Here is a 25,721-nt window from a genome sequence, read left to right as displayed (position 1 = left end):
TCTAGGACAGGTAGTGATCAAGAAGGGATCCATTTTGCACAACCCCTTACCAGAGATATAGAAAACCTCTGGTTTTCTGGTTACTATAAATCTTATACCTCAAGAACTCTAAAACTAAAGTGCCAGGCAGTCTGATACCCTCTGGAAAACAAATCACAATCTCTTACCCCCATAGCGAACTATGAGAGAGAACTAAATAGTCAAATAAACCATTATATTTTAGGCATAATCACTCCGCAGAACAGATTCAATAAAACAACTGGGAGAAAAGTGCTTCAATTAATCAGAGAAATAAATACTTTAAACAGAGCTAGCCCCTTAATCTAAGTTGATTATTTCTGTTCAAGAGAATTCAATTCTAAAACAGCAGGTATAAAATCAACTAATACTGACAAATAGAAAAATTTCAAAGGAAAACATGAACACAAAAGCAAACTGAATCCTGCTTTAATTGAAGCTTGTGGAGTATAAAGTCCTACAGAAACATTACAGAGAATCTTCTGGAAAACAGGAGTGACGACAACCCCTCTGGAGAGGCATATGAGAATAATTCATAGTTCACCAAGGCCTCCCTGTATCGAGACCCCAGGGTACCCAGAAGATCTCTTCACCATCGCAGCCCTGTGCCCCATCCTCTCCAATCTTGATTTCATTATAAGATAAAAGGGGCTATAGTATTTGAAATTATTCTGGCCTCGAGAAATTTAAAGGCATCAATGAGTAGAACATTCAAAACTTAAGTAACTGTAACAAGGAGGCCAGCTGACCTTAACAAATTACTTAGCTAGTGAACAGGAAATGGATTGAATCATCCTGGACATAAATTTCATTAAGGCTTCAAACTATCCAGGAATAAGTAGCATGATGATACCATTTTATAATCCAAGTTTACAAAAAGTTTACTGCCCAAATCAAGTACTGTTTATGCCTGCAGACAGCTTATTTCTAAAAGATCACCGCCCACTGCAAGTAGCCATGTGTCTCTACTCTTGTTTCTTTCTCTGTGTCAAAAATACCAATTTGACTTCTTCAGGAGGAATGGACAATCCAAGATTATACAGTAAAAGCCTGAAGATGTTGAAAAGTCTAAAGGCAGGAAATACACAAAGCTGGTAGGGAAGACAAATAAAAGTTGTTTCTAATTCATTCTAAAACCCAAGACTTGCATTACCAGTCCTTTCCTCCCGAAGTCACCTAGGAATTAGTGAGGAGAACCCGGACGTAAAGTCTGTGAAGGAAAGGGAGTTGACGGACAAACTGCCCTGTGGGTGACAGTCAAGGAGAGAAGAGGTAGAGGTTTGGTGGTTAATGACTAAGTGCCTGTCCAGCCTGCCCCTCTTCTTCTCTTGGCTTGGATCAACCAATGTAGATGCGATGGAAATCATTGGCACCAAAAGCAGCATTACACTTGGGACATTTGCGCTGGCGGGTGTCATAGCGGGTCTTCACACACTCAAAGCAGAAAACATGAAAACACTTGGTAAGTACAGCATCCTTTTTACGCATGTTGCAACATGGACAGGTCAGGCGTGCCTAGAAAAAAAAGAAATCACAGTCAGAGCAACCATAAAGGTTTAGGACCCAAATGGCTCTTATATATAAGCAAAAAATCCACTAAGCACTAAGACAGTAATAGCACCGCACGCCCCCACCACACACACATAATAAAGCATTCTCTGTTACCTTCAAGTAAAGAGGTTCAGTATTTATTATCCTAATCTGTTAGTAGGCCACTGTAGGCCAAAACAAAAAAACACACACAAATCACTGAGGCAGTTTTTCGAACCTTGTAATCCTTAATCTCCTCCATCAGAATCTCATCACATTTGGGTACATTGTCTGGTTTCTTTGTGGTCTCCAGCTTCCTTCGAAGTCTAGAGATGTCCTCCTGTGGTGGGATAGCATACCCATTACACACTCCCCCAGATCTGTCATTTTTGAGAAAAATTAACTGCTCCAACCTGAACTTTCTGTTGCAGAAAGAAAGGACTTTCTGTCCTTTCATGCCTAACTATATTTTAGGGATGTAGAGAATTGCAAATGACAAGCTATTTTCTTTTTTTTCGGAACAGGCAACCACAATCTTATCACCAAACTTCAGTTGCATCTAACTACTGTCAGTTCAGTTCTGCAAAACTCCAGTCTAAGTTTAGAGCGATTAAATTTTAAAAAAAGAAAAAAAGATGAAAACTTGATAGGCCACCTTATTTTAAGGCAATTAGTTTTTAGGCTGAAGATAGATTGGATCAGAATTTACAGACTTATAGATAACTATAGAAAGGCAGCATGAGGAACAGTTGGCATGCAAAAAATAGAAAAAATTGTAGAAGAATTTAAAGAAGAACTTTAAAATTCTCTAGTGTTTTTTTTTGCTGCTACTTCTTTACGATTTCACTAACTCATTCATTTAAATAAATAAGTATTTATTTCATGCCCATTAGGTGGCAGGCACCATGATAGGCTTTGGGGATAGCTTTCAGTGAAGAAAACAGACTCCATCTCTTCACTCAAGGAACTTACAGTTAAATAGGAAATGACACATTGATACGACAGACCAATGACTCTTTTGTAACATAGGTCATCTTAGAGCTCAGAAAATACCTAAAAGGCAAAAAGTGAAGAAAAAACAACTGACCTGGGCCCGTTTGAAATTGAACATATCTTTTTCTTTGGTGACACTGTTCTCCACAATCTCATCCTGAAAATCATGTAGCTTCTTCTGAGCCAACTCCAACTGTGCTTTGAGGTCATCTGCAAGCTGGGCTGCCTCCATTGCCTATGAGGGATGTATGAACAACATTATCTTATCACCACTTATTTCCAGTGAGACAAAATGTTACCAAGCCCAAGGAATAAAGTGAACCTGTAATTTTATCAGTGTTAAACTTATTTGTTCCTCTGAAGACTAACTGTTACTTTAGACCACAGAGTAATCGATCATACCTTGCGTTTATTCATCTCTAAGGCTTGGGTCCTAAGACCCAGCTCCTTCTCCCCTGTGCCAATGTTGCTTTGTAACAGATGCTCCTTCTCTTCCAGTTTCCTCACTACCTGTAACTGGGCATCAACCTTAGAAAAAGAAAATCACATTTTAACACAAGCAGGAAGGAAAAACACAAAAAATTGAATAGGCTCTGTTAATCCACAGGCCCACAAAAGAGAATCTGTTAGAAAACTCGAACTATTACTGATTTTATCCATAAACCTTTCAAATTACATGCAAGACTATGGTAATTCTCTCATCCCAACGTTCAGAAGTAATCAGGTAACCACTCTTACAGCTTCTCATGCAGCCTTACAGAAATTTTTAAGATACACAGCACGTGCACACAAAGACATACACATTTTTAACACCAAAGGGGTAAATAGATGAATCCCTTAATGATATATTTAAGCATTTTTCCTTATTAGCAGATCCACTTTTGTTTAAACAGCTGCATTGTGCTCCTCTGTAGGGATGTATAATTTATTTCCCAGTACCCAAATCATGTACATTAGTTTTGGGGAGTTTTCCTGTTACAAAAAATGCCACAATAATCATTTTTTTTTACTTGTATCTTCGTGTAGAAAGCACCCTATTTCAACAGGATTCTGGAAAGCTTTTTTCATTCTAGTCACCTGAGTCTTCAGAGTCAAAACCTGGTCTGCCAGCTCCTCCTTCTCTTCTTTCAGCAGCTTATGGATCTGATTGGACTTGATACGTTCTGACATGAGCTTGAAATTTGCATCATCTTTCTCCCTCAACTGCTGCATCAAACGGATATTTTGCTCCTGCATGTCTTCAAAGGCCTGGCCTGTGACGTCCATCTCAGAGAGGAGAGCTTCTTCCTCCTAAAATAAGAATGAAGAACCTTCATTTTAATGGAATCTTCTAACTCCAAAGAAATGCACACAGGAAACTAAACTTTCCTACTGTTGTTATGGAAATAACCTAGTGACAGAGAAGACAGTTTTAAGAAGCTTAGTTTTGTCACTAGGTTAGCCCTAGGAATCCGAAGCCATTGGCATTGATTGTTGGTCTGATGCTCATTAATTGGTCCGTATTTGAGGTCAGCTGAAGCAGACTAAAATTATACACACCATAATCTAGCAAACTGATCAAGTAGGAGTTGGTTAAGAAAATTTCTATCATAAAACCTCACATTTTCTCATACTTTTCCACAATTATAATACTGACTTGAATCTACAGACTTTTCAACTCTGAAAACATCTGTTTCATAACAATCTGATAGGTGAAAAACTGAACGTAAAAATAGTTTTAATTTACATTTGTCTTATTATAAATTACAGAGCATCTTTTCATACTTTTAAGAGCCATTTGTTTTTCTATGAATTATTAATATCTTTCGTCTGTTCTTCTATTGGGCTTTTGAGTTTTCTTCCCTATCATTTTTTGGGGATTTTTAAATATATATTAGAAAGATAAGCCCTTTCATGATAAGAGTTAGAAATATTTTTTCCAGGTTTCTCATTTACCCTTTGGCTTTGCTGCCATGTAGAAGAAGTTTTGTGTGGTCTTTTTTATAAGTCAAAATTATCAATCTTATCTTTCATATTTTTTAGACTTTTACTAATAGTTAGAAAGGTCTTCTCCACTTCAAATTTAAAAAGAAATTTATCTGTTTCCTTCTGGTTCTTTTATGGATTTCTTGAACATTATATATATGTTCCATTTGGAAATTATCTTAGTGTAGAGTGTTCAAATGTATCTCCAACTTTTTTCCAAAATTATTTTGTTTTTGCCCACCACATTTAATCGTTTTCCTTTTTCTTGCTGATTTAAAACTATATCTTTTGCACATATTAAATACCCATGTGTACTTTGGTTTATTTATGTACCTATATGGTTTTTCCAACCATTTTTGGTATCTTTATTATCGAAAGTTAATAAAATCCATTGGGACTTAAAAATAAAGAAATATATGTTCCTTATGAGAAGGGGACAAGTCTCTATAGTTCTATGATCCAGAAACCACTACAGTTGACATATTGGTTATTTATTTGTAACCTATTTGGGGAACATGTTTTTCTTGGTTTCATGTATTTATAATCATAATGTGTATAAAATTTTATATCTCTTTATAAAATTTTATATTCATTACATCCCCTGATTGCAGATCAGCAGAGAAACGATACATCCCTCAAGAAACAGTTTTTGAATAACTGTCTATCCATTTGAAAATAGAAGTAAATTTCCTTCCTCACAAATACACAAAACAAAGTAACTGAAGGATGAGAGACTTCAATGTAAAAACAAACATATAGGAGAAAAAAATATTAACCAAAAAAAAAAGACTGGAATGACAGGGCAAATTTCACTGTCAGTAACTTACTTATCAAGTAAAATTTACTTAAAAAGCTCATTAAATAAAGAAAGTATGCCCACCTGCTTGGCCATGGCCAGCTTCTTCTGCAGGTATTCTATCTGCTCCTCTACTGCCCGGATCTTCCTCAGGGCATCTTCATCAGCCATTTTCTTGTTCTCTTTTTTCTCCTTATCCTCCAGATCTTTGAGTCTTTGCCTTAAATCTTCCAACTATAGGAGGAAAGAAATCACACAAAAAGAAAAACAAAAAAGCTATAATACAATTTCAAAAATCAATTAATACTGTGCACAGATGGAGGGCCCATAACACCAAAAGAACCTTTATAGGATTATGGAAGGAGACAAATGATACACTAGTGCACCACATCACAACCCTGCTTTAACATCACTCCATTCCAACGTCACACGCTTCTGCAAGCGGCATTTTTTTTTTTTTTTTTTTTGCGGTACGCGGGCCTCTCGCTGCTGTGGCCTCTCCCTTTGCGGAGCACAGGCTCCGGACGCGCAGGCTCAGCGGCCATGGCTCACGGGCCCAGCCGCTCCGCGGCATGTGGGATCTTCCCGGACCGGGGCACGAACCCGTGTTCCCTGCATCGGCAGGCGGACTCTCAACCACTGTGCCACCAGGGAAGCCCTGCAAGCGGCATTCTTGAGGAGCGCAAATGTACTTTTCTTTAGAATAGTCCTCACCCTTTTTTTTCCTAGGCTCCCAATTTTAAAAGAACAAGGCATTCTTCCCAAAAGTAACCAGAAAAAGAAAATCAGTATGACAATGATTTATATGGCACAAAGGGGAACAAAAAGTTTGAAAAGGTTACTCCTATACCCCGTAATTCTGATATACCTTACCACCTAGTGGAAAATCTGGAAGTCTCTATATTAGATGGTCTTTGAAAGGGAAGAAAATGTTGCTAAGTCTTAAATGCTAACTTTAAAGAAACTACAGCCTTCAGAAGTGTGAAGGAAAATCCCACAAATGGAAGATTTTGACCAGAATGACAGGTAATGGCAGATTAGATTACCTCTCCCTTAGACTTCTTTTCAGCTGCCATTAGCTGAACCTTGTCTCTCTGTTCCTTTGGGGCAGAGCGGTACATATCTAGCAATAGTTTCATCTCCTTTTGGCTCTCCTGTGCCTTCCTATGATGAGGGTGGTAGAGGGGAATGGTGTAATGAGAAAACAAAGGGCATCAGAGCAGGGGAATTTTGAATTATGCAAAATATTTTACAACAGTTCTATTTTACACTTTACATAACACATCTAAAAGACAAAACTTTTGCACAGACTATCAAGAGATTTCTGGATACACTCAGAAAGTATAGAAAAGTAAGTTTGTATAAAAGACTCATTTCTCCCGTCAGACCAAGTTCTCCAACATAGTTATAAAATAAACACTTATGGCACTTGTTAAATAGGCAAAGTTCTGGGGCGCCACTCTTAGAAACTGAGACTCTGTAGGTCTGGGATGGAGTCCAGGAATGTATTTTAAGTAAGTCACCCAAATAATTCTGATACCACACTTGGAGGGAAAAAAAATTGCCTTAAAGAGAGCAAGAGGAAGAGAGAAAAAAACGGAGAAAATTCAAAGTTTAAAATATACTGCTAATCCTAGATTTGACAACTGAGTGATTAACCACCGGCTAAAGGCTAAAACTTTATCTTACTAAATTTTCAAACCTCTTAACTATCCTTTTATATACCAAAGAAGTTCAAATGTTTTGAGCACAGTAGTCCCTTAAATCCAAACATCAATAAACACTCTACCATGACCAATGGGGAGCAAGAAGGAACCGGTTCTATCAGAAAAGGTACGGCTGAGCAGGATGAGAAGCGGCGATATGTGAGATTACGGCAATGTTTCTTGACTTAAAGGTCTGTCTCAATGCCTGTAGGAGTAAACCTCCTAGAAATCTCTTAAAATGATCTGATATACACACAGACTACTTAACTGCCAGGCAAAGAGATCAATACTGTTCAAGTTATAGCGATACATATTCTACCTACTATAATTTAAATTATAATTAATGCCAACAATTTGCCCAAATCTAGTAAACAGCAGTATTTACTTCCAATAATTCTCATGAGTGTTACCTCAATCATGACATCCTTTTCCTTAATTTGGATTCATGAAGAATAAGGCTACAACAATGGGGTTTACTGAGACCTGATCACTGAACCAGAGTATACAATAGCTACACAGGCCACTGAAGTCGTACACTTGATCAAGAAGTGTACATTAATTGTACATTTAGTTACACCTGATACATTACAATTATTGAATAAGCCATGCCATCATTCAAACATTTCATGCACGATGTCCTAACCTTAGCTTTTGAGTCAGAAACAGTTACTCTAAACATTGCTCTTACTTGAGTTCAATCTTCAATTGTTTGATAATTTCTGCTTCCTTCTTCCTTCCATCATCATGTTTCCCTTTCTCTTTATCCTTAGCAGAATCTCTCTCTTTTTCTGACTCTTTTAGTTTCTGTTTCTCTCGTTCTCTCTCCTTTTCCTTCTCCCGCTCTCTTTCTCGCTCCCTCTCTTTCTCCCTCCTTTCTCGTTCTCGCTCTTCCTCATCGCGTTTGGACTTAATTTCGTTGACTTCCTCCTGAGATGCCTTCGATGCGGTGGACTGGGCAGACAAGTCCTCAGGATCTTGTTTTAGCTCTGCAGGCTCGTCCTTAGGGTCCTCAGTACTGGACTGAGACTGCAAGAGGGCACTTCCACTGCGCAGCCGTGTCTGGGAGGGCAGAGAAAGGAAAGCAGCACCCACACTTACTTAGTGGTCACTTAGTGGTGACCACACCACTCTCCTCACCCCAAGACAGCTTTGCAAACTTAACAGAAAATAATACTTATTCTCCTCCTCCTGGTTACCTTGTTCAGGTCAGACTGGGCTTCTCTCAGTTTCCGCTTATACCTTAGGACCTCCCCTTTCAGCTGGTGATTGTGATTCTGGAGGCTACTGATGAGGTGGCGCATCTCCCGGTTTATGGGGCCTTAAATACAGCAATAGCAATGTCAGAAAGAAGTGTGACAAGGGCAAAGGCACAAGGAGAGAAAGTGTAGAACACATGAGGGACCTCTGAGAAACAGGGAGACTTGACAAAAGGAAGATTCCTTCTCAGAAGATGAAAACAAAACTGGCCAATCTGAGTTAAAAAACAAGCACCCAGGCTGTAAACCAAAATGAATGACAGGATTTGAATTAAGGTTGTTTAGGACTTCTGAGCTCCATAACAAACCCTGGTGACCACGCTGTGTCTTTCAAGGAACGCATGTGCAGCAGACGAACTACAGGGTGGAGCCAGAGTAACTGTACCTGCTTGTTCATTGGCAGCAAGGGTCTGCTCAAATTCTATCCTCAGCATTTCATACTCCTTGCGGACCTGGGCCAGTGTATCTTCTAGCTGGATCACTTCGGTCCTCAGCTTCTTATGAAGACTAACCTCATCTCGCTACACACAGAAAAAGGAACCAATCAAAAATTCTTATCAAAATGTGGACATGTCATCATATTCTATTATTGTTTTCTAAATTTGATCTATAAGGATCAAGATCCTTATCTACGTATATAGATCCTTGATCTATAAGGATCTAAGGAGAAAAAGAGAAAACATCAAGAAAAGAGGGATTACTCTGAAAAGTTCCAATTCAATCAATACTTAATGAGCACCAGACAGCTACAAAACACTGATCTGAGAACTAGTAGGAGACTCAAGAAATATAGGAAATGGCTCCTAACTGAGAATATTACAACCTGGTTGGAGAACTAAAGAAGAAAACAGTATATAAACAGTAAAGTAAGATATACTCAACTCTTTGGCAGACACACAGTAAAAGACAAACTACTATAAACATAACCTTAAAGGCAATGGAAAATACAGAAGTGAACACATGAATGAAAGTTTCTGCCTTAAAAAAATTATTTACATATGCCATTATATGATATAATGGCTTGTAAGCAGTGATACAGCTTCTATACACTATTCTCCCCAATGTACATTAGACTCCAGCCATACTAAACTATTTTTTTTACATCTGCTGTTCTCACTGCTGGGAATGCCCTTCTCCTATTTTTATCTACCAGTAAGCTTGTATTTATCCTTAAGAGTCATACTGCACTTTGGCAAGTGGAATCAGGACGGCTCCACAGTCAAATCAGATGTTCTGTCTCCTTTATCACTGCACCTTTTGGATATACTCTATTGCAACACACTGCATTCTACTGGATACTGTTCTCCCCACTAGACTCTAAGATCTCTGATGGCAGGATGCCCACCATCTAGCAGAGTAAAGACCTACAGCCACTCCATAAATGTTTTCTGAATGAATAAAAGATTGAGCAGAAGAGAGTAAAATTATAAAATTTATGAGGGAGGAAGCTTATATACAGAAGACAAAGCTAGGCTGTTACCTCAATGAGCTCAACTTGGCGTTGGTGGGTACCCCTAGTGCCATGAAGTAGGGTCCGAGCCTCATCCAAGTGGGCTTTCAACTGCAGGCTCTCGTTGTACAGGACAGAGAACTGTGACTGCATGCAGCGATATTCTGGAGTCTCCTTGACCACTTCCTCCACAGCACTCCGCAATTCCACCTTAGGAGGGCCCAAAGAAAAGAAAAGTCAGAAGCAGAATCTAGGATGCTAGCCTGGAAATAAAATCTTAAACTCTCTGACGTCTTGTGCAACTGAGACAAACTTTATGAAATCTATCTACCTATTCCTCTAGTTACAATAAAATCTATCCTAACTTAAATTAGACCCTCCAAGAGGTGGTACCTGGTACCTGTATTCTTCCACCCAACGATTGTTTTAATTCATACATGTTTTACATTATGTGTCAACCTAGATCCAAGGACACTAGAAAAGCCCTATGAAATCTGTCAGATCTAGGGACAGAGAAGAGCACTATGAAATTTGTCAGGATACTTATTTTAAGAACATAGTTGAGGACCCTAGCCACTAACTTGTTCTCTTTATTGACAGTCACAGAGAAAAGTATTTTTGTTATTGTATCAAAAATACTTATGGGGCTTCCCTGGTGGTGCAGTGGTTGAGAGTCCGCCTGCCGATGCAGGGGACACAGGTTCGTGCCGCGGTCCGGGAAGATCCCACATGCCGCAGAGTGGCTGGGCCCATGAGCCATGGCCTCTGAGCCTGCGCGTCCGGAGCCTGTGCTCCGCAACGGGAGAGGCCACAACAGTGAGAGGCCCGCGTACCACAAAAAAAAAAAAACAAAAAAAAAACAACTTATGCTTCTCCTAAGTAACTGTTTACTTTAATTACCCAAACACATCAACTGATTCAACTCAGGTTGTTTTTGTTTTTTTTTTTCAGTTCAAACATCTTTATTCATATATTTACCTAGAAACAAATAAAATTATAAAAGATAGGTGGTTGTGACTGAAAGAGAGGGGGGAAGACTTTCGGAATCTACTTTCTTCTCCCCAAGAACCAGGGAGAGAAAATTCTAATGGGCAGGTCTGAAAACCAACAGGATCACTGACCATGTTTCTTTCTCTGTTTTGGCAGTTAGAAGCTGCAGAGGCAACTTCTGTGGCCCACATTTAGCAGTTACTGACATGGGAGTGGCCTACGTACTGTAGCTACATGCTTCTTGCATGTATCTTGTATACAAGCCCCATTTTTAAAACCCACTTTGGATCCTCACCCTAGTTCACCCTACTCCTCATTTTTTCTCAACAATTCTTAAGTTAGTGCACTTTGATTCAGCCAATGTATTTTTGTAGGTTGCTTTAAATCCTTTTCAGAAAAGGCAGGGTACCAATATTAAGTATATATATAACTAAATAAATGGATATAGCAACAAAACTTACATTTTTCTTTTCCGTAATAAATTATGACGGTTCACAACACATATGTGAGTTATCAGCAAAAAGTTTCATTTTACTGCCCCTCAGAGTTGTGTCTCCTACCTTCAGCTTTTCATTTTGCGTAGTGACCTCCTCAAAGTCTTGCCGAAGTTTCTCCAGCTCACAGTGACGGTTCTGAGCCAACTCTTTGTTCTCCTCAAGTTCTGCGTTCATTTCCTCAAACTGGGAAAAGGAGGAAATAGCAAAATGAGAGTAAAGAAAAGGAATTTCTAAATCATTCCCATTCCTAAGCTTCCAGCTCCACTGATAGACTCTTCTAGCAAAACCCCACGTTGTCACTAACACAATACCTAACACAATTCCTGACACCAGGTCAAAAAAACAAACCCTCGGGGAGTCGTGATTTTACCTTCCGGGCATTGATAGTGATTGTGCCGCCATAGAGACTGCTCCCTGCACCGTATACTTTATAACCTTTTGAATTCACCTATGGAGAAGACAAAGATTCTTTAGTGAGAGGCCCTAAAAGTTTAGTCTGATAACCAAAGTACTTTCAAAGAAGTCCATTTTTTCTCCAAGTACTACTACCCAAGTTCATCCTTTCTGAGTAGACTCCTTAAAATGATTCTAGTCTTCAAACTATGAATAAAACAGCACTTGCCCGTTCTAGGACTTCTACTAAGTGTCGATTAAGTCGCTGTTCCCTCTTTCGAATTTTGTCAATATCCCACTGCAGGTCATCAATCATGGACTCCAGGACAGATACTCGTGACTCAGCTGTCTCCACTTTACTCTGCAACTTGGCGAACTACATCCCAAACACAGGTGTTCAGAAAAATACAGCAAAAAAAAGACCAGGTTAGAAAAGGAATGCCTTATATCCCAAATCCCACAAAATTAACCCTTGCTTATGTGTCATTAAAGAAAAGGTTTAAGTAAAAGCTATTTCACCCTCTTCCCAACACATGAGTATAAAACTGAAATCACAGGTTTAACATTTTGGGTAAGTCACAATTATGAAAACTGTACAAGTCTATAAGAACTCTCACAAAGAAAAGACTACTTAAGATTCAATAATTTTTCTACCTCTGAGAAGCACCATTTCCCTATATAGACCACAAACCCATCAGAAAATATGTTTTTTAAGAGACAAAAGATAACATCCTTGATTTTACCAGACAAATATTTTAGGAGATAAAAATTCAAATATTTATTTAGAAAAGACAGCTATCTTTACCCTCTACTTTCCCTTCCCATATTCCAACAAATGATAACCCAAAGAGAATGGAAGGAAAACTTCCATTCTTTTTCAAGCTGAGCCCAGGGCAATCTAGAATCAGATGCTATAAAGATACAAAAATCTATGTTGTTCTCTGCTTATTTAGGAGATGTACACAGCTAATGCTATTTAATACTTTAATTATAAAACTGTTACATGCCCACATTAATCTACACATATCTTTTGTGTTGGTTTTAAAATATGGCCCCCAAATTCTTTGACAGTCCTCCCAACAAAAGGTGAGGTCACTGTCCCCTCCTCTTAAATCTGGGTCAACTTTGGTGACCCAGTGGAAATGATGCTACATAACTTCAAGGCTATGTCTGAAAGGCCATGCAGGTTCTGCCTGATATTCTTGAAACACTCATTCTCTGGAAGAAGTCAGCTGCCATGGAAGAAGTCCAACTACACTGAAACATCCGTGTTGGAGAGGCGACACTCCAGTGGACAACTAAGATGAGCTCTTAGCTGACAGGCAGCGTCAACCATGAGTCGGGAGTTCCCTAGTGGCCCAGTGGTTAGGATTCAGTGCTTTCACTGCCATGGCCCAGGTTCAATCCCTGGTCAAGGAACTGAGATCCCACAAGCCACGTGCCATGGCCAAAAAAACCCCCAAAAAACAAGAGAAAACAAAACAAAAAAAACAACCAGCCGTGAGAGCCGTCTTGGATATCAGCTCAGCTGAGCAGAGCAATATGTCTCTCCAACTTAGTAATGCTAAATGAGATTTGGGAAAGGGCTGGTAAAGGAAGACCTTTTCATCTTGGTAGCACCTAGCTTATGCCTTACAACATGACAGAAAGTTATACTGATTTTTTTACTACACTCCAATTTCTTTATAAGCACCACTATACTCTAACCCCTTTGAAGGTTGATGAGAAGTATTAATAAACTTCCCAAATGATTCCCAGGCAACCAGCCCAGCATGCACCTTGGCACTGGAGTTTTTTTGTGCGTGTGTGGTACGCGGGCCTCTCACTGTTGTGGCCTCTCCCGTTGCGGAGCCCAGGCTCCGGACACGCAGGCTCAGCAGCCATGGCTCATGGGCCCAGCTGCTCCGCGACATGTGGGATCTTCCCGGACCGGGGCATGAACCCCTGTCCCCTGCATCAGCAGGTGGACTCTCAACCACTGCACCACGAGGGAAGCCCCGGCACTGGAGTTTAGGAAAGAGGACATAATGAAGAACATAGGCTTTGAAGTTGAACAGACCTACATCCAAATCACAGTTCAATCACTTTCTGGCTGCGTGCCCTCAGACCAGTCATCAGTTTCTTTGAATTTGTTTCCTTAGCAGTAAAATGAGAGTTATTTGACCATGAGAGATAATATTCGTAAAGTACTTAAGTGCTATGCACTAAGTAAACGGTTAACTATTAACTTACCAATAAGCCTAAGAGTTGGGTGGCCAAGCTAAGGTAGGTCAAATTTCAGCAGAAGGCTTATCACCACATTGTCTCAATCATTTTATACAATAAACAAACACCCAAATCTTGACATAGTTTGGTCGTGGCACTATGTGTGTCCAAGTTTGGATTGAAAACCCACATTCCTCAAGTTCATAGGTCATCATAAATGCAGTATTTCCTACTGCTCCATTCTCAGATAAATTTCTACCAACCTATTCCTCAGTAACACTGTACATGGTCTTTTATATTTGGAGTAATTTAATATTTGGGGGTTTGGTGTGTTGTTTTGCAAATCTCCATGATGGTAATTCTTCCTAAAAACTAAGATCCCAAAATGTCCACTTAAACAGAGGCAGAGTCAAGGAGAAACGTTCAATTATTTCCTTCCCTTAACCTTTACTCGGACTTTGATTTCTCAGAGCTGGTTGCTTTAACCTGCCCTGCATGCTCTTCAGTATAAAAACAGGCTTTCTAGAGTAAGATGATGTTTGAAGCACTTAGTATTCTGAGTCAATGTCTGCCACAGGCCACTGGAAACTGCCATCTCCTTTCTGGTCAAGTACCTCCTGAGACATGGTGCAATGCTTCTCCTGAAGGAGGTCTGTCAATTCTTGTAGCCTCATGTCCTCTTGTGCAAGGAAGGAATTCAGCTCCTGCACTGCTTCCTCCACTATCAGATTATCTGAAGGAGAAGAACTGTACTTTAGTTTAGTTAGCATCTATAGTGTCAGATTTTACAACCGTGTATCCCACCAAAGCATTAACGTGCTATTTCACTTTATTTTCCTGAAAATTTCAAGAAGTAGGCTGGTTTTTATTATCTTCACATGACATATTAAGAACCCAGGCTTGCATAGAGGACTTAGTCCTTCGTTAAAGCACTTGCTTAAGGAAATTAGTCAACTTTGTGCTTCTGTAGAGATAGACACAGAGGCAAGGTCACCTAACGCCCATCCCTTTCTATAAAATTAAAATGCCTTGAGAAAAGAAAAGGAGAGGTCCTATAACTTTATTCAGATAAGGCACAATCACCAAAAAAACCTGCATTTTAGAATTGTAGACAAGACAGAAGTATCTCTAATCAATGTCAGACTTAATAGCAATAAAATTCTATTTTCTAAGGCTGTCACAAATTCCTATTATTCACTAACACCAATGTGAAGCATCTCTCTGTTGGGAAAGAGGGGCAGGGCAGGGCAGGGAGCAGTAATTTCCTTGTTCAAATGAGCACCTATAAAATCATGAAGAATAAAGACAAGAGCATAGAATTACTTATCATATTCTGGCATACTATGCCAGAGGCACTCCTGAAGCTCAAAAACCAAAGTGTGAAAAATTAAAAAATGGTCATGAAGAACCTAGGGGCAAGACGGGAATAAAGACACAGACCTACTAGAGAATGGACTTGAGGATATGGGGAGGGGGAAGGGTAAGCTGGGACGAAGTGAGAGAGTGGCATGGACATATATACACTACCAAATGTAAAAGAGATAGCTAGTGGGAAGCAGCCGCATAGCACAGGGAGATCAGCTTGGTGCTTTGTGACCACCTAGAGGGGTGGGATAGGGAGGGAGGGAGGGAGACGCAAGAGGGAAGAGATATGGGGACATATGTATATGTATAACTGATTCACTTTGTTATAAAGCAGAAACTAACACACCATTGTAAAGCAATTATACTCCAATAAAGATGTTAAAAAAAAAAACAAAAACAAACAAACAAAAAAAACCAAAGTGTGCAGTATTATTTACAAAGAAGGTAGTAAATCTACAGAACTTATCATACCAAATTAGTATGTTTAAAATCAGTCACAGATACTATAGCTGAAATCCAAATGTTAGTAAATGAAACCACATACTCTCGGGTTATATACTGCCCCTAGAGACAGTTATCAGGAAGTAAAATTGGCACCACTCTTAGAAACATAATACAGGTTGGTCATGCGGTGGCTTTTACGGTTTTCAACCAACATTACCCATCAGAATCACTTGTGGAACCTCTAAAATTACCTAGGACCCATCCTATACCTACTAAATAAGAATAAACATGGGCAGGGCCAAAAAAGAGTATGCTCCGAAAACTCTCAAAATGATTCTGATTCATAACCCAAGCTAAGAACTAGGGGCTGAATTTTAGTCCTCTTAATATCTTAAAATATTGAGAATAAGGCCCAGAATACAATAAGAGCTCAATAAATATTTAGTGAATTAATAAACAAGCTGATAAATGTAATTCTTTTGAATCAAGGACCAAATAAACATGAGGAAAAAAATGAACCGCCAAAAGTTACAGTTGATGCTACAATTCATACTTTATACACCTTTTATCTCTTAGAACGTTCAGCTTATCAATGGCAATTGCCTTTTATGTTATAAATAATAGCTTAGCAGTTTGTAACTTGTAATGAATGTTTTTATTTTCTAACTTAAATCCTACCTTAAAATGCATGCCATCAAAAAGAATAATTTTAGGGCTTCCCCAGTGGCGCAGTGGTTGAGAGTCCACCTGCCGATGCAGGAGACACGGGTTCGTGCCCCGGTCCGGGAAGATCCCACATGCCGCGGAGCGGCTGGGCCCGTGAGCCATGGCCGCTGAGCCTGCGCGTCCGGAGCCTGTGCTCCGTAACGGGAGAGGCCACAACAGTGAGAGGCCCGTGTACCACAAAAAAAAAAAAAAAAAAAAAAAAAGAATAATTTTAAAGTACGGTTTAATGTGTTACTCATTTTAGTTCCTTTTTAAATACAGCAATTCCTTTACTTGATATTCATTTATAAAATCAAGTTTCATAACGACATAGCCTCTGCATATAGCATATTATCTGGTACACCATGCATACTGTATAAACCATAATGCATATGGTATATCCGTGTGGCATATTACTAATGTTTAATAATACCTTCTAACTATTCAAGTGGAGCCAAGGGAGAAAGGAGTAACATACAGCTCGGTTTACATTAGGTGACAGGGAAGATTTATAGCCATTCATTCACCATTATGTAAGCACCCACTAGACACCAGAAACAGTGCTCGAAAATGGAGAAACAAAGAAGAGTGAGGCAAGGCACTGCACCAAGAGACACAGCTGAGCTGGGAACACACAAGTAGATGTAATATATGAATACAAAAGTCTGGGAGGACATGAATAATATTGTTTACAATGGCTGTCTTTGGAAAGTAAGATGGAAGGACTTGTGTAGTGTACTTTATGTGATTTCTGATTTGTATATCTTAAAACAAGTACCTGTTATCCAAATAATAAAATACAGAAATACACAAACACCCTATTGGAAAAGCAAAGGAAACCTTTGCCCACAAAATATTCACAGGTCTTTAATATGCCTCTTCTTTTAATTCTATTGATAATTTAGCCCAAGTATCTTAAAAAACAAAACTACAGAGTAAGAAAATTCTTATTTTCCCATCCAATGGTTCAACCTCCATTGCATTTGACATATTTCTTTCAGAAATGAAAGGTTAAACATCTTAATGACAATCAGAGAAATTAATATATTACAACTAGACCAGGATTATTATTTAAAGCATGAAATCAGGGCACTTAAGAAGATGCAACCTGGGGCTTCCCTGGTGGCGCAATGGTTGAGAGTCCGCCTGCCGATGCAGGGGACATGGGTTCGTGCCCCGGTCTGGGAAGATCCCACATGCCACGGAGCGGCTGGGCCCGTGAGCCATGGCCGCTGAGCCTGCGCGTCCGGAGCCTGTGCTCCGCAACAGGAGAGGCCACAGCAGTGAGAGGCCCGCATACCGCAAAAAAAAAAAAAAAAAAACAAGAAGATGCAACCTGGACTTCCCTGGTGGTGCAGTGGTTAAGAATCCGCCTGCCAATGCAGGGGACACGGGTTCAAGCCCTGTTCCGGCAAGATCCCACGTGCCACGGAGTAACTAAGCCCGTGCACCACAACAACTGAGCCTGCACTCTAGAGCCCACGCGTCACAACTACTGAGCCTGCGTGCCACAACTACTAAAGCCCGTGCATCCAGAGCTTGTGCTCTGCAACAAGTGAAGCCACCGCAATGAGAAGTCCGCGTACTGCAATGAAGAGTAGCCCCCGCTCGCCGCAACTAGAGAAAGCCCACGCGCAGCAACGAAGACCCAACACAGCCAAAAATAAATAAATTCAAAAAAGAAGATGCAACATAACTACACAAATACTTAACTACACTGAACAAATATAAGTTTTTGCATTAAATCTAATTAGTTAACATAAAATAATACTTTTATTTCAAATAGGCACTTTTCCATCTCTATAATATTTTGTTTTATCTTTTTAAACACTAAAATCTAACAATTCTAAAGCCTGAGTCAACTTTTTTTGGAAATATTAGTGATAACAGAAAAACAAAAAACAAGGACATATTAAAACTGACTCCAAGAAATTTAATTAAAAATAAATATGTAAGTCTGAAAACTACAAACTAGCATACAAAGGTGAGTTCCTATTTCTCCCCCTCTGCTTCCAGTCTCCTGGTTTTTGCCTCACCTCCACTGTTCAGCTTCCGTGAAAAGAGCTCCACTTTTTCTTGCAGTTTATCATAGACAGTCACAATCTGCGACACAGCTCGGCGGGAGGACTCCACGCGCTCCTGCAGCTGAGATTCCATCTCTTCACTGGAACTGCTGGCCAAAGTAGCAAGGAAAGAGAAAGCTGGCTCTTGCCCTTCCCCTGAGGACACAGGGGGAAAAAAGAAGCCCCTAATATTATAAAACTGGAAATATCAAAATCTATTTTTTCCCCTCAAATGGAGAGCCTCAAAGCGAACTCTACTTCAAACACCCAGAAAGCATGAAGTGGCAAATCCGCCACCAACACTCACCTCTCTCTCGGTCATCTTTCCGTTCCTGATTGCTATCAGAGTCTGGTTCCGGCTCAGGCACAACAAGGGCTTTTCTTTCTGTGAGTAGGTCTCCCAAACCCTGCTCCAGATCATAACGTTTAAGGATGATACGGATGTTTTCATCAAACTGGAGGAGGGAAGGTACAGTTACAAAAATACAAAAGGAAACAACTTTGGAAATAAAGAGTCTGCTAAGGAGAACTACAATGCTCAGATAAAAACAAGCTAGCTACCTGACTCCAGTACCGGTTGACGATCAATAGTGAGGCATCATCGGTGGCCTGTCTTCGTTCCAGTTTTTCAATGTGCTCACGGAGTTCATCTTCAATGGCTTGCCGTTGATCCAGCATTTCTGCCAGTTTGCGATTTTTGGCTTGCAGTGTTCGAATGTCTAACTCCTCCTGCCCCAGGAAACCAGTCTTATTAATCTCCATAAAGAAATTAGACAAATCAGTGGTTAAACTCAACAGGGGCTAATATGTGCATTACTTAGCTCCTATGAAAAAAGATATTTATTAATAAAATCTTACAGCAAATAATGGGATAAGAAGTAGAAGCAGAAGAAATAAATAAAGGTAAAGGTCTGTGATGATGGGAGGAAAGAATGACACACACATATACACTAGAACCTTGACTTCACCCAGCTCACTGTTCTAGTCACATGTACATCCACAAAATACTGCTACTGTGAGGCTCCACCATCCAGCTAGATCACCCTCTTCCCCAATCAATCAGCTATCTCCTAACCACTGCCCGTCATTTATTCAAGACTTTGACAACCAGGTCCTTCTGTATCCCAGTCCCCGTTAACACATCTGGTGACTTCAATATACATGTGGTCATGTACCTGTGTGGACAAACCATCCAATCCTCTAGCATCTACACTGTCAGCATTTTGAATTCCTTAACTCCAATGATTACTTCCTTCACTGTGCTTCAGCCAGACATTTCAAAAGCCACATCCTAGACTTTTGTCATTATCTGGAACTGTGTCACATCTGAAATCTTAAATTCCAACTTTCCATTCTCTGAATAAAACCATCTTTCCAGATAGCTCATGCTCTTATCTCAATATACCAGTCTTCATCTGGATCTCCAAAATTTTGAATTTTCTCCTTTCTCCTCTGTCTCCACTATCTTCCATACCTTGACTATACCCTATAATACATTCCTTCAAACTTCTGCCTATCAGGATCCTCAAGTTCTCTGCCTTTAATCTTTTTATTCTACCTCTGCGAACAAACCCCAATCTGAATTAATCCACGTATTAGACTATTCCATTCCTATACCCAGTATGCTGAGACTTCTAGATAAGGTCATTAAACCAGGGAGACTGGTGCCTTTATAAAATGAATTCTAACCTGAGCAGATCTTATCATTTGCCCGGAAATGTTTCTTTCTGGATCAAGTGATCTAGCTCCTATTCTACACTGAGGCACTCCTCTCACATCACACTAAGCAGGTGACTTGGCCTCCGTTTTAAAGAGAAAACAGAAACCATCAGATGGAAAGTTCTTCAATTTCCTATCTCCTAAACCCATCCACACAACTTACCAACTTATGCCCATATTCTTAAAACCTCAACTTGTGCTGAGGATCCCATTCTCTCCTGTTTCTGCAAAAACGTCACTCCATCAGTAATTGTGTACCCCTCTCAGTATCTTTAACCTCTCTCTAAGAAAAGCTGGTGGGGGGATGGGGGGTGGGGGGGAGGGAGGGAGAACTTCAGACAAAGAAACAGCATGTCGAAATGATTACATTTTTACTTTACTGAGAAATTAATGAATATTTTAAAGTAAGAACCATTTATTAGAGCACGAATTTCTCGTTTCACTTTTACTTTCCTCTCTTCCATTTGGTTAAACAGTCTCGATACACCAAAACAGTCAAAGCTTCCCAACTGTACCAGTTTATGAATACTATTAATAAACTATATGTTTAACCTCTTTTCTGAGCATCACCTTCCCCTTCTTTGCTCCACCTGAAACCTGGATAAGAACACTGTTTCCCTGCAGGCTTCTCCAGTGATGGCTGTTTCTCTCCCACATGCTTTGAAGCCCTGTGCCTGGAGGCAGGTGGGTGTCCTCCTTGCTCTCCACTGCCACTAAGCCATTATCCACTTTGTTGCCTAAAACCTCCTAGCTTTGCAGCTCATGCCATTGGTCTGGACCACCTGCCACCCGGCCTTGCTGCACTCACCTATAAATGCCCAGGTCACTTCCCCACATTTCCTGAAGATTTAGCACCTGGCTTGTCATCACTCTCTCCAATACTACTCATGTTGTACTTCTTACTGATTTCAATTCCCATATAGATGATCGTTCCTGTATCTCAGATCCTGTATCCTGACCTCCTCTCCTCCAATGATCTTGTCCTTTACCTTCCTCAGTCACCAAACTCCCAGTTATTCCTATTCGTGGTCTTAGCTGTACCTGGATGTTCTCTATAAACTCAATTTCAAACAACCCATTCTCTACAGTTACCACCTGTTTTTCCAGCTCACTCTCTCTAGTTTATCAACTCCAACAATTCTTCAACTCCTCCAGGATCTATTATACAATCCATTGGTCCTATACCTTCGTCCTGTACCTATGTCTTTCACTCCTCTCACTTCCTCACTTCCTTATCAAACTTAAATTCCATGACCAGTCACACTGTTTTATAACCTTCTCCTCCCTTGCTCCATATTTGCCTGCTGAAAACCCCAAGCCTGGTAACATCCAACTCTCCACCTACATCCATGAAGCTAAATGTGACTAGAAAACATAAAGCACCATGCTGACTGGTCTCACTTTAAACTCATGCTCACAGACTCAGGTAGGTCCTCAGTGCTGCCCAGCAGCCCTACTCCCTCTCTCTAGTCCGTTCTCTCTTCAAGGTGACTACTTCCTACCTTCTCCTGTCTCTTCGCACCTCCAAAACTTCCTCCCCCATCCTCACTCTCAGATGAGTCTTGCTTCTGATTTCACTGAAAAAAAACAGAAGCAATCAGAAGAGCATGTCCACCTCCATCTCCCACAACCCTCACTACTGCCCTGCTTACATCTGAACCCACATCCCTTGCCTTTCTTCTTGTCGATAAACCATCCCTCTCCTAGTTAAGGCCCATTCTTCCACTTGTGCATCGTATTACATTCTTTCTTCTATTCAAGGACATCACACCAGTAACTGTCTTCTTTTTCTGCTACATCATCAACTTTACCCTCTCTAGCAAATCATTTCATCAATAAATAAAAATGCTGTAATATCTCCTACTTTAAAAAACAAATTAAGAAAACCTTCCCTCAACCCCACATTTCCCTCTGGCTAAGGCCCCATTTTCTTGGTTCTGCTTTACATCAATACTCCTCCAAAGCAACACCTCTGCCCTCTTTTCCCTCCTCTCATATTCTCTTAAGTTCACTGCAGTCAGGCTGCCATTGCCGCCACTCCACCAACACAGTTCTTGTCAAGTCTCCAGTGAAATTTCTAAGGCTAAATCTAAGTCTCAGTCCTCCCCTTGCTCAACCCATCAGGAGCACCTGATCAACCTCTTCCTGAAACACTTTCTTCTTTTGACTTCCGGGACCCCACTCTCTCTTATTCTCCTCCTACTTCAATGGTCCCTCTTCAATTAGTCTCTTCTCATCTCCTTGACGTGAAGGGTCGCAGTGCTCCAGGGTCCTGTTCTCAGACTTCTTTATCTATGCTCATTCCTTATGGGAGAGCCTATAGTCTCATGGATTTAAATACCATAAAAAAAATAATGATTATCAAATGTACAGCTTTAGCCCAGATCTCTCCACAGACTGCAGATCACCTCATCCAACTACCTATCCACTCATAGGTCTAATAAATACCTCAAACTTATATGTCCAGTTTCAAACTCATGATTCATCCCCCACAGCTCCCAGAAATCTGCTCCTCTCATACCCTTCCCTAGCTCAGTTAGTGAAAACTGCATACTTCCAAAATCCTGGGGTCATCGTGCCTCCTTCCTCTCATATACTTCACCCAATCCACAAGCAAATCTTGTCGACACTACCTCCACAGTGGCCCAAGCCACCGTGATCCCTCAAGATTACAGCAACAGCCTCCTACATGTAGCAGACACTTTTGCGCCCCATGCCACGATCTGTCAGCCTTCCAGACTTCAGCACACCTCCAGTGGACAGCTCCAGTCACCCTACCAGTGTCCCACTTCAAGCATACCTTGCAGTCTCAAAGTTTTTTGCTCCACAATCTCAGTTTGTTTACTACAGCAACCTCAAAGTGCAAAGGAGGAGTTATTGCCTTCAAGGGCAACCTTCAACCAACTGGGGCAGGGATCAGTGGATACATGCACCAGCTCCCCACCCTTAAAGAGGGAGAGTGGGAGGGAGGAGAGGGAGAAGGAATGAGGAAACAATTTTGCTAACTGAACTCCTGCTTACAACCCTTGCTCCCCTACAGTCTATTCTCCAAACCTAAGTCAGAGCATGTTACTCCCCTGCTTAAAACCTTCCAGTAGCTCCTCATGGCCTTCTGGATAAAGTCCAAAATGGGACGTGTGTTCGGTGCTTCCCTTAGCACATGTGGTTATCCCTGTGAAGAGCACGTTTCCCACTCTATTATGACAGTCTGTTCCCTTCTCAGTGCCAACCTACAAGCTGAAGTCCAGGGGCTGTCCTTAGGGTAGAGCACAGTGTCTGGCAAATAAAAGATTCTCAACAAATATTTATTATTGAATGAATATATGTCCTTGGGATGCATGACGTGAGACAGTGCCAAGACAAAAATCACCTCCTGGCAACAGGAGGCTGATGAACCCCAGACAACTTCAGAAATGATACTTATCAACAATTTATTCTGAATGTTCCTAATATTCTCTCTGATCCTCAATTTCAAAGAGTAGATGTGGTTTTGTAGGCTATACAAATGTGAAGCATTTTTACACCACATCACCATGGCTGAGCTCCAAAATACAGACTCCTGACCTATTATAGTGAGCTTCTGATGTCTAACGGACATATAACATTACTATAAGCTGTTGGTGTATAACAGTCTAATAAAACTGTCAACTCCATAACAGAAAGGACAATATCTATTTTATTCACCATTATAGCCACAATGTCTAGCCCAATAAAAACTATTAATAGTACATTACCATGTTAAAGGTAATATTCCTTAGCAGGAACTCTTTCATTTCATCCTCTCAAAAACCCAGTGAGTTAGGTACTGTAATTACATTTTATAGACAAGGAAATAAGAAGACACTCTCTCGGTGATTTTGCTACATTGCTTCTTAGTACCTGGCACCTAAGTTTTCAATGAATGAAAAATCAGTGTATAACTCCCTCACTAAATACCTATAATGCTAAATACCTCAATGCTGTATCAGGGACCAGAATCTTCAGAAAATATAAACATACCTTTAAAAATAAAGATCGAATGTCAATATATTTCTTCTTCAGAAATGAGCAATGCATCATTTCATCTACTTCTGGCTGTTTTATTTCCCTCTTCTTTTCAAATCAATTTCCCTTACTCCAGAAGGCTTCCGTAAATTATTACTTTCAGGCGGCCACGGACAGAAGAAAAACACACTCTCACAGCATTGTTTCCACATACCGTTGAAGAGACACTCCCGAGCTTAATTGTTTCCACCGTGGTCCCTGAGTCTTCAACAGCTGTCTTCTTCTCCGGAGGCACAGATGTGCCAGGCTCTCCAGCTGCTCTTTTATTTCCAATTCCTGACATCTTGGCACAAGATGATAGCTGTCTTCCTGGAAAGAAAAAAAAGACAGAAACTTAGGTAAGTTTTGCAAAGAGAACTAAAGAGGGTCCACCTGTGATGTAAAAACTAGCAGTTTTTCTGGCCAGTCCTTTAACCTGGATCCATCAATTCCACACTCAGCAACATGATCCTTAAGTTTCTCTTGGAAAGAGAAAAATTGTGGAGTAAGAGTCACAGCTGAATTTACGGAACTACAAATTTCTAAATAGGATGCTGCTAAGAAATAAGCCAATGGGCAAAGGGTGAAGAGACCAAGAAAAATTTCAGGAGTCTCATTTCCTGAAATGTCAACATCTGAAAAGTTCAGTTTGATTAGAAAAGAAGTTAATTCTATAGTGTTGGGAGAATCAGAGAGCTGAAAGAGACCTGGGAGATGTCTACTAAATTATTAATACTGGACAAGTCATTTATCATCTCTGAGCCTCAAGTTCCTAAACCAGAAATAACAACAATATAAGCTTCCTATGCTCCTTATGAGGAATAAGTAAGTACAGAAAGAATTCTGCATAATGCCTAGCATGAAGCATGCACTCAGAAATGCTAGCTCTCCTTTATATATTTGCAGTTTCTTCTCTATTTCCAAACGCTCTCCCCACGAATTTGTGCAACCCTGTGGAAGCTAGACCTGGGTGTGAATCCCAGTTCTAACTTTTAGGGAGCCATGCTGCCTTGGAAGAGTGAGTTCTCTATATGCACAATGCAAGAGAACAGATATTGTCTGCCCTACTTGCCTCCCAAGGTTTCGGAGCTCATAGGAGGCGGAATAGATGCTAAAGCACTTTACTACTTCCATCAGAATTACTCTGCTTCCAATTCAAGCTCCAGGAGACGGGTATCGGTGGCAGCAACCTGAGTGGGACCTCGCCTGGAGAGAGAGGAGCAGGACAAGGGCCTCAATCCTACTCGAGAGGGGCCAAGGACCCCAGCCTCCGGATGGGCCAACTGCAGGCCCCAGAGAGGGAGGCCTGGGAGCGGGAGAGGGTGGAGATCCCGTTGCCTGCAGAGTCCCTCCCACCCTTGCCAGAGATCTAACCTGAGTTCTTCCAACTTGCGCCGCCCGGGAGCAGAACTCTGGGCAGTTATTCACCAAGGTCCGCGTAGCACTCCCACCTCTCACCCCTTACCCGCAAGCGAAGACCAAGCGAGGCTTCCGGGAGGCGGGGCCAGGGAGAGGAAGAAGGGAAGGGAAAGAGGAAGTCGCTTCAACCTGGCGCAGTGGACCACAAGACCCAACCGGGCGGAAGTGACGCACTTCCGGGGCG

At 40.7% G+C, this 25,721-nt stretch overlaps 1 protein-coding gene across 2 annotated transcripts; it reads right to left on the bottom strand.

Moving 5' to 3' along the window:
• Window positions 1-430: 430 nt before the first annotated feature.
• On the bottom strand, window positions 431-25,619 carry RNF20 (ring finger protein 20). Of its 2 annotated transcripts, none has more exons than XM_029203308.1 (20): window positions 25,493-25,619; window positions 24,294-24,448; window positions 18,938-19,105; window positions 18,684-18,831; window positions 18,350-18,532; window positions 14,414-14,532; window positions 11,824-11,970; window positions 11,572-11,649; window positions 11,265-11,384; window positions 9,745-9,924; window positions 8,650-8,785; window positions 8,205-8,326; window positions 7,697-8,067; window positions 6,349-6,466; window positions 5,387-5,536; window positions 3,619-3,831; window positions 2,944-3,069; window positions 2,636-2,776; window positions 1,787-1,888; window positions 431-1,533 (listed from the first exon to the last, which is right to left on the bottom strand). In XM_029203308.1, the coding sequence occupies exons 2-20, from the start codon at window positions 24,420-24,422 to the stop codon at window positions 1,357-1,359; spliced, it is 2,928 nt and encodes a 975-aa protein (XP_029059141.1). In that variant the 5' UTR covers window positions 24,423-24,448; window positions 25,493-25,619; the 3' UTR covers window positions 431-1,356. The 2 variants fall into 2 exon arrangements, with proteins under 2 accessions (XP_029059141.1, XP_029059142.1); XM_029203309.1 differs by lacking the exon at window positions 25,493-25,619 and adding an exon at window positions 21,598-21,672 and having other exon boundaries at window positions 24,294-24,355.
• Window positions 25,620-25,721: the final 102 nt, after the last annotated feature.

The sequence above is a fragment of the Monodon monoceros genome, unplaced genomic scaffold (genome assembly GCF_005190385.1).
Source record: "Monodon monoceros isolate NGI ecotype Baffin Bay Population unplaced genomic scaffold, NGI_Narwhal_1 Super_Scaffold_5, whole genome shotgun sequence".
NCBI classification, from domain to species: Eukaryota; Metazoa; Chordata; class Mammalia; order Artiodactyla; family Monodontidae; genus Monodon; species Monodon monoceros.
This window is presented reverse-complemented; position numbering and strand designations above follow the sequence as displayed.